We start from the raw sequence: 10,000 nt of genomic DNA, 5'->3' as shown, positions 1-10,000 counted from the left end.
AAAATGTACAGGCAGTGCTGGTGAATCCTGGGGCGCCAGCCGAACAGTTTCTCAGCCTAACGTCAATGCGAGAGAACAGAACGGAGAAAAAAATAACATGCAATTTAAACCATTTGTCAGTTATGGGTGAGCTATTGCAACGGATGTGTTCTGGAGTCCTGCTGATTTCATGCCGGGTTGAGTGAACTTTTTACTCGCTTAGAGGGAAAGGTGCCTCAGTCTGCAGTGGAAAGTCAATGGTTGGGTTGCAGTGTCTTGTCTCTGAGCAGAGTGCTGCTGTCTGTCTCCTCTCCACACATCGCTTCTGTCCTCCACGCTTCTCCACACCGCGGTGTCTTGTCTCTGAGCAGAGTGCTGCTGTCTGTCTCCACATATCGCTTCTGTCCTCCATGCTTCTCCACACCGCGGTGTCTTGTCTCTGAGCAGAGTGCTGCTGTCTGTCTCCGCATATTGCTTCTGTCCTCCACGCTTCTCCACACCACGGTGTCTTGTCTCTGAGCAGAGTGCTGCTGTCTGTCTCCACACATCGCTTCTGTCCTCCATGCTTCTCCACACCGCGGTGTCTTGTCTCTGAGCAGAGTGCTGCTGTCTGTCTCCTCTCCACACATCGCTTCTGTCCTCCATGCTTCTCCACACCACGGTGTCTTGTCTCTGAGCAGAGTGCTGCTGTCTGTCTCCACACATCGCTTCTGTCCTCCACGCTTCTCCACACCGCGGTGTCTTGTCTCTGAGCAGAGTGCTGCTGTCTGTCTCCACATATCGCTTCTGTCCTCCACGCTTCTCCACACCGCGGTGTCTTGTCTCTGAGCAGAGTGCTGCTGTCTGTCTCCACACATCGCTTCTGTCCTCCACGCTTCTCCACACCGTGGTGTCTTGTCTCTGAGCAGAGTGCTGCTGTCTGTCTCCGCATATTGCTTCTGTCCTCCATGCTTCTCCAGACCCAGTGTTTCCAAGTGTTTCCAAGTGTTTTCCAGTGTTTCCTGGAAAACACTATATACACTATTTCTTTTTTTCTTTTTTTTCTTTTTTTTTCCCCTGCTCTCCCCAAAATGTCAATAAACCTTTATGGCATATTATTACAGTACAACAATACTGGTGTTGACAGTGTTGACAGTAATAGAAGATGCCAAATCATTCAAAACAATAAGCATTTTGCTTTGAGGAGCATCGTGCCAGCGTGCGGCGCTGTTCCAAAACGTGTCAACGTGTGTCGTTGCCTGGGAAACGCACATCCCATAATACAACTGTTCGCATCGCATCCCATAATAGTATGACGATACTTGGGATGCCATTGCGAACATAGATGCGAACAGGTTAGCTAAAACTTCAGCGTCGCCAGCGAGGGCCTCCCACCGTTGCGGTCGGGGTACGTTTCGAAATCCCTCCAGGCCTGAAACTGTTTCTAGGGGAAACACGTCTCGAGGCGCCACCAGAGGGAGAAATGAAGACATCACGAGTGAGAAAGAGAAGTCTTTGAGTGGCCGTCATTTGGACCTGTGTTCCCTCCCCAATGTGCCACGAGGATGGAGCGTTATTATCCCAAGGGACCACCGGCACAGCCGCCACATGAGTTTTGAATGGGGTCGTCATGGTTCTGTGTGTGTGTGTTCATGAATCCTAGGTGGTGAATAGTAAAAGCACTAATCCTAGTCATCCTACACACACTTCCTCTCCGTGTCCTTCCTCCCTCCCTCTGCACCTCTCTCTCTCTACCCTTCCTTTCCTCTGTGCCCTCTGCCACATCAGTATTCTAGTGGTACCTATTGTGTACAATAGGAGATACTGTGGAAGGTGTGATAACGGACAACAATGCCAGCATCATTTGTGCTCCCCTCTCACTGCTGTCACACACTCTTAGCGACAGAGCTCCCCTCTCACTGCTGTCACACACTCTTAGCGACAGAGCTCCCCTCTCACTGCTGTCACACACTCTTAGCGACAGAGCTCCCCTCTCACTGCTGTCACACACTCTTAGCGACAGAGCTCCCCTCTCACTGCTGTCACACACTCTTAGCGACAGAGCTCCCCTCTCACTGCTGTCACACACTCTTAGTGACAGAGCTCCCCTCTCACTGCTGTCACACACTCTTAGTGACAGAGCTCCCCTCTCACTGCTGTCACACACTCTTAGTGACAGAGCTCCCCTCTCACTGCTGTCACACACTCTTAGCGACAGAGCTCCCCTCTCACTGCTGTCACACACTCTTAGTGACAGAGCTCCCCTCTCACTGCTGTCACACACTCTTAGTGACAGAGCTCCCCTCTCACTGCTGTCACACACTCTTAGCGACAGAGCTCCCCTCTCACTGCTGTCACACACTCTTAGCGACAGAGCTCCCCTCTCACTGCTGTCACACACTCTTAGCGACAGAGCTCCCCTCTCACTGCTGTCACACACTCTTAGCGACAGAGCTCCCCTCTCACTGCTGTCACACACTCTTAGCGACAGAGGACAATGGAGAGAGAGAGAGAACAATTACTAGGGGGAGCTGGCGAGCTAGTTTGTCACTGACACGGGACAAAAACCAGGGGGAACTGAAGGGGAGATGGAGAGAGATTGGATGAATAGTTTATTGCACGCAGTTGTGCAAAACAGGTGCCAAAAAAACTTAAACTCACAGATATAAATTGAGCCTCTGGCTGATGTGATGTAAACAAAGTTTCCCCTAGCTTTTAGAGACTGTTCACAACATCAGGAAAGGGATTTCTTTGCCAGGAAAAAACAACCATTCAGTAGCCCAAGGAAAAGATGCAACTTTTTCTCATATTTAGGTCATCTGTAGAAAAACTTCTGTAGAAAAACTTGTGTAAGGGTTATTTCGCTTCCCTCGACCACATTCGGTGCCAATAAAATGAAAATGGCGTTTGCATGATGTGCACTTTGTATTGCATAATGTATAGCATAATGTACGCTATCGCTATGTTCAGCCGACGATGTCCAGTTGCATTTCTTTACATTGTAAAATGCTGTAGAAATGGGTTGTGTAGTTAAACAAAATGCACATGCAGGCATGTTGCATTGACCACTTGAGACACTGGTTTCTGTGCATAAGAAGACTGCTGCCACTGGCTTTGGCGTTGGAGCCAGTGGGGAGGACTGCACTCAATTTCCACCTTCTCTTAACTGTGATTGGTCGGTGCACAAAAGACGCAGTCAGAGGGGTGTCCTGGTGGCTCAGTTGGCTAAGGTGCTTACCATGAACAATGATATGCTTGGTTCAAATCCAGCCTGCCACCATTGTCACATCACCTGCTCTCTCTCTCTCTCTCTCTCTCTCTCTCTCTCTCTCTCTCTCTCTCTCTCTCTCTCTCTCTCTCTCTCTCTCTAGTAAAACAAAAATTATGTATGTGTATATATATATATACAGTATATTATCATCATATATATCACCATCATACATATCATATATATATATATATATATATATATATATATATATATATATATATATATATATATATATATATATATATATATATATATAAATAAACAAACTCAAGCTCAATGTTCTTTGTGTTCAAGGCAAGGTCATCCCCACCTGTCTCTGAATAAAGTGGAATAGTGAACATCCTCTTAAATGTGCTCCCTCAGGCCTGTCGCCACGGCCACGTGCAGCACCTGGAGCACCTGCTGTTCTACGGAGCCGACATGAGCGCCCAGAATGCATCTGGAAACTCCGCCCTGCACGTCTGTGCTCTCTACAACCAGGTACCGGCCACCAACAAAGATGGATGGAGTTATAATTTGTCTTTGTATACTTCTATTGTTTGCCACCCCCCCCCCCCCCACACACACACACACACACACACATGTCTGGCTGGGCATTTCGATTTGAAGCACGGTCTCCCATACTACTACTACTACTCTCTACTACACAACCCTGTATGTGTGTGTGAGTGTGTGTGTGTGTGTGTGTGTGTGTGTGTGTGTGTGTGTGTGTGTGTGTGTGTGTGTGTGTGTGTGTTAGGGGTATCAAAATTAATCGTATAATCGATGCATCGCGATGCGGACGTGTGAATCGAATAGAATATTAATCGTTGATCAATCGTTTATGTTTACATTTCTATTGACATTCAGATTTTAAATCACTTTCTAAGTAAAAAAGGGAGTTGATATTTATCTGACTGCTTGTATCAATTGATGAAAAAGTAGCCATGTGCAGTAATAATACAGAAAATTGAGGATGTGATACGTGGAGCTGCAATACTTTGAGCTGTATCGAGGTGCATCGAGATGCATCGTGGAATTGAATCGAAGACAGATGAATCGTAATCGAATGGAATCTTGAGGCCAGTGAAGATTCACAGCCCTAGTGTGTGTGTGTGGGTGTGTGTGTGTGTGTGTGTGTGTGTGTGTGTGGGTTCCATGCTTGAGAGAATACATTCTGAAATGAATGTAGAGCAATGAGTAATGTGACTAAACGAGCCACTTCAAAACAGCTTGTCACTTGATTGATACATATCCACAGACGTACTTATTGCTGTTGTTGCAACAGATGTCTTCTCCCGGCCTCATACAGTACTCCACTAGATATCGTGCAGCGTAAACTAGGCTCTGATCAAAGATCACATTAGTGATGATGATGATGATGATGATGAGTGACAGTCTGAAGTGGGGCTATCTCTCTCCTGGTCATGGTGTCCACTGCATTAGGAGCCTCTCCAGAGAGTGGATTGAAAGGGGAGATGTAACTGAGGGCTGGTCCAAGTGGGCACATAGACGGTACATCATTGATTTGATGCCTCACAGAGCATTGGGGCTTCTTGTGACTGTGTGCAGTTGTACAGGAACAGGAAAAGGAAGTCGTCAGGTCGATCAGGTTTGTTTCTCTGTTTGGAGTGACATGTCCTCTCCAGCCTGGATTCATCCCGCTCACAATGAGGATCTCGCCCCGATCATTTTGCTGAGCGTGCCTTTTGTTGTTTTGTAAGATTTCAGACACAAAAAACACCATCTACATGATAGCATCTACATGATAGCATCTACATGATATCATCTACATGATAGCATGTACAGCATCTACATGATAGCATCTACATGATAGCATCTACATGATAGCATGTGGCGTTTGCTCCTGTGTGGCTGTGCTGCTGGAGGAGACTGGAGGAGGCGTGTCTGCTGCTGCGTTGGGAAATAGAGAGCAGTGCTCAGTTCATAAACATTCAATGAGCACTTTATACTGTATGGCCTCCTTTACCCTGTCCTTTACAGTAAACCCCCATCCCTCTCTCTCGCTCTCTCTCCCCCCTCTCTCTCGCTCTCTCTCTCTCCATTCCTCAGTGAAATGTAAGAGGTGGAAGTGTGTGTGTGCGTGCGTGTACGTGTGCGTGCGCGTGTGTGTGTGTGTGTGTGTGTGTGTGTGTCTGTACATGCGTGTTTCCATGTTGTGATTTTAACTGTGATCTGCTCGGCTGATTCCAGTCATGAGGAATGACCTGTTTCCTCTGGACTTTAACACTGTATTCTCAGGAGACGCACCGTGCGTGTGTACGTGTGTGTACGTGTGTGTACGCGTTGTACGTGTGTGTACGTGTGTGTACGTGTGTGTACGTGTGTGTACGTGTGTGCGCGCGTGCGTGCGTGTGTGCGTGCGTGTGTGTGTGTGTGTGTGTGTGTGTGTATCAGCAAGGGTCTGGGAAGCACGGCATCAATACTTAATAGAAACTGTGTGTAACACAGACACGTGACCAAAGCCATTACATGTTCCACCTATCATCAAAGGGAAATGGCAGGAGGTGGGGAGTTTGTGTTTGTGTGTGTGTGTGTGTGTGTTGGGTAGGGGTAGAGTGGAAGAATAGTACGATTTACAGTTAGCTATAATGTCTAATGTCCACCTCTTGCGTGCTCCCACTGTTGTGGAGGAGTATTATCCTGCCACTGGAGGCCGGGCGCCACGTTGAGCTGATCGATCCCAGAAACAGTGTGTCTTAGTGGGGTTCCAGCAGGCTCGAGTCGACACAGGCCTGGCCCGGATGATTGTGTACAATGACACAAAAAGAAATTGGTTGGGGGAGGGGGGGGGGGGGGGGAGTGGATTGACCAGGAAACTGCTAGTTCAGTGGCAGAGATCAATAGATCCATAGGAGAGAAAGAGAGAGGGAGAGAGTCAGAGAGGGAGCAGATGGAAGGGGGCAAGGAAGGACAAAGACGATGGGATATCAAAGCAAGATAGCCCAACTTCCAGTCACTTCCTGTATCTGTGCCACGGAGGTATGGCCACTGTCACGCCCACTTAGGAGACTGGTCAGCCAATGAGGTTTTATACCATTGACAGTCCATTTCTTATTATTGGCGAAGCCTGGAGTGTCTCTCTGTATATTAAAGTCGAACTAAACCCGTTGGTCGCGTGCGTCAGAGTCCGTTTCAGACTGAAAACATAACTTTTCTGAGATGACAGGTTGAGAGGCGGGTCATAGTAGCATGTCGATGATTTTATTTGACAATTCTGGGGACTGGATTGGGCTTTGGCTAATCCTGGCGTGTTCCGCCTCCAAATCGAGTGGGATTCAGCATGTTGTGGCGCTCTCCTTGGGAAGAGCCTGCTGACGCGAGGTTAGTGGCTGAGTGGAGCTCAGTGAGCCGCAGGCAGCCAGCTGCCTTCGTGTTGCCGAGCGGAGAGTGCGGCCCGTCGGCCTGGAATCTCCGAGGTGCGACCCCTGACAACCAGGCTCTCTGAGGTGCGCGCCATTATTGCTATTGCGGTAAATAATATTCCTGGAATGCGAGTTTTAACGAGCCAGTTACATTTCTTTGCATTCTTAGACATTACCGTTTGATTTAGTTTGCATAATTGGTCAAGTTAGTAGTTAGTTTATGGGCTAGAAATTCTGCCAGATGACAGGCACTAGGTGCCATTTTCCCCTTCATTTGGAAGAGAAAATTATCCTGAAATGAAGATTTGATTGACAGCTGCCATGTCGTGATATGATTGGTTGAAATGGGGTAGAAATTTGATAGTACTAGGTGACGTCAGCAAACTGTAGATTGCTGTTATGAATGAAATCTTGAAAAATGAACTTTTGATGTGAAAAAGTGTGAAAAACTAAAGAAATCAGATTTTTGTGATTTTTTTTGCATACATTATTAAATAGGTGCACTGAATACCCAGGTATTTGAACTAAAAGAAAAGAAAAGTCATTTTTGGGTTCAGCTCGACTTTAAAGGTCTCTGGGAAGGAGAGAGAGTAGAAGCGAAGTAGCATAATTGTCAGTAGCTTGATTGATGGAGTGAAAGTCCCATTCCTCAGGTTTGGCTGGCCAATCAAATTTGCTAGCTGTAACAGCAATAGACCCTTCTCACGGGGGCCATTTTGTGCCGAAAAGGCAGGGCAAACACAGGTGCAAGCAGAACACTAATGAGGGTTTCCACATTCCAATCATGAAAGTTGGAAACCCTCATTAGTGTTTTGCTTGCACCTGTGTTTAACCTGCCTTTTCGGCACAAAATGGCCCCCGTGAGAAGGGTCTATAGCAGTAATGTCGGCAGGCACACAGCAGGGGAGCTTTCCCTCGGAGACAGAGTGGGTGGGGGTGCAGGGTGTGTGTGTGTGTGTGTGTGTGTGTGTGTGTGTGTGTGTGTGTGTGTGTGTGTGTGTGTGTGTGTGTGTGTGTGTGTGTGTGTGTGTGTGTGTGTGTGTGTGTGTGTGTGTGTGTGTGTGTGTGTGTGTGTGTGTGTGTCTTTTGGGGGGTCTGGAGAATGATGGAGAGAAGACAGTAGATAACAGCATTGATTAAAGGGAAGAGGAAAAGTGACATTACAAGAATAACATTGATGAGAAATTGTATGAGACTTCTTTCACTTCATTTGTCTTGCTTAATTGCATACTTATCTGGACCGAACCAGGCATGCTGCCTATACTGCTTTATTTTAAGATTTATCCCATTTACTCCTTCAAATGTTCAACCAGCTTTGTATCATTACAAAAGCAGTAGTATATGCAGAACTCCATGTCTCCTGCACCCAGAGCTCCCCATTCATCTGCTGGTAGAAACTCCGCCCCTGCCAGTTTGTGGGCTCGTTAAGGCTCGTTAAGGCTCTCAGTCTTCTGTGCATGCACGCATACAAAAATTATTAAATACAATCTGTATCTCGAATAGCAGCCTCTGACAGCCAGTGATGGCACTGGTTCGAGGAAGAGAGCAGATCCTGAAGCCGCGCCCCAGAGACACTTAACTCATTCTCTGCCAAAGACGTACTCGGACGTACTTTTTACAATGGCGTTCTGTGCCAAAGACGTACTCGGACGTACTTTCATGTTTTGGCTGTTTACATTAGATCAGACCCTTTCCCAGCCTGTGACATTGTTTCAAGTCAAACTGATAAAAGGAACCCGCTAAATCACGTTTAGTATTTATAGTATAGTCACCCATTTAGCTCATTGAGTGCCAATGACAGCCTGAAAAAGCCCCGTGATCAAAGAGAACCCGCTGATGCTGCAGCCCAGAGCCATGTAGATTGTTCTGGCTGCAACTGACGGTGCCTGCGAACACAGTCAATCCGCGCACACAACTGAGCCCTTCTGCCTCTGTCTGTCTGTCAGCATAGTTTCTCCACACGATTAGCCGCTAGAAAAGCAGCAGCCGACACTGAAAAGCCAAACCTTTCCCTGCAGTCCGTGTGTGGCTTTTCCATGTTGCGCTGCCTGGGAGGCGGCGCACAAAAAGCACTCCGAAAATAGACGCTGGGTGCGTGAGGCTGTGTGTTACTAGTGTGGGGAGGAGTTTTCAGCTGAGGGGGGGAGAGGGGCGTGGGGCAGGCAGGGCAGGACACAACTACACCACGTCACTACATCAGAAAATATTAGCTAGAGTCAGTGAATGTGCTTGAAATGCTTCATTTCACAAAAGGCTGAATATCTCAGCTTATAATTTGAAATGCCTGAAAACGCTGAAAACAACCTATCTTCTCCGGCTCATAACTAAAGAACGGAAAATGGTATCAATAAACTTTTTTTTGCTGATGATACAATAGAGTCTCCTTGTTCTTTTTGCGTGTTCGGTGTTTACATAGTAATATCACACAATATTCTGTGGGCCTCGAGAAATCACTGAAAACGCTCTGAAACTCTGGCACTGGGAGCCTCGTTCTCCAAAAGTGGCTGGCACTCAATGAGTTAACAGGGAACCTTGAAAACAGTTTGGTTGCCAAATAGATCCTTTAAACAAGCAAGCAAATAGTAAAAAAAAATCCCCACCAGTGATGTCGTTCCACCCTTGGGTCAGTCCCATTCATTGTCAATGCTGCCCCCTAGCGGCACAAAGTCAACATTACAGTGTGACTAACAAACTAACTAATGGTCACAATTTTAAAGAAGCTTATGAAGAATGGAGCAATTAGGGTTGGACATCTTGCTGATATAAACAATCTGTGTTTATTTTGTATTGAACCTTTATTTAAGCAGGAAATGAGACTCATTGAGATGAGTGTCCTGGCCAAGACAGGCAGCAGCACAATTATACAGTAGCAGACATAGAACAATTTAAAAACAGATGACAAATTACAGAATCATAAGAGTAATAATCAACAACAACATCAAAACATCTGCACTACAGCCAGATAAGCTTGCCTCCAAGTCATTTAGGAGCACTTTAAATGTATCTAAGGGGACCAGCTCCCGAAGATTCAGGTAATGTAATGTAACTGATTCCAGGCAGAGGGAGCTGCATACCTAAATGCCCGAGTTCAGTTCAGGACTTTAGGGCCAGTTGATAGGTTAATGTCCTGGGAGCGAAGAGAGTCGTTTCCCATACTTTTCTGGGTGATGTAGCTCCGTATATAAAGGAAGGAGACCGACAATAGATAGAGATAGTAAGCCAGTGATTAAGTCTGCAAGGCAGACCAACTGACCCGAGCATACAGAGGACAATGTAAGGTCTTTAAATTGTGAGATAAATCTCAGTGCTCCATGGTAGACGTGTCCAGCTTACAGTATTGCGATGATGCATCCATGTATAGAACATCACCAAAACCGAGCACAGGCAGCAATAAGCTATTCTTTTG

The 10,000-nt window shown here is 46.6% G+C and overlaps 1 protein-coding gene across 1 annotated transcript in view; it reads left to right on the top strand.

Moving 5' to 3' along the window:
* shank3a (SH3 and multiple ankyrin repeat domains 3a) overlaps window positions 1-10,000 on the top strand; it is a gene marked incomplete at both ends in the record, with an annotated part of 250,396 nt that overhangs the window by 110,902 nt on the left and 129,494 nt on the right. Inside the window, one exon of the mRNA XM_083654717.1 lies at window positions 3,593-3,709. Coding sequence (XP_083510843.1) covers window positions 3,593-3,709 — 117 coding nt within the window. The remainder of the gene's footprint in view (window positions 1-3,592; window positions 3,710-10,000) is intronic.

Source organism: Poromitra crassiceps (genome assembly GCF_964638095.1).
Source record: "Poromitra crassiceps genome assembly, chromosome: 18".
In the NCBI taxonomy this organism is placed as follows: Eukaryota; Metazoa; Chordata; class Actinopteri; order Beryciformes; family Melamphaidae; genus Poromitra; species Poromitra crassiceps.
The sequence above is the reverse complement of the archived record's forward strand: the minus strand, read 5'-3'. Positions and strand labels throughout refer to the sequence as shown.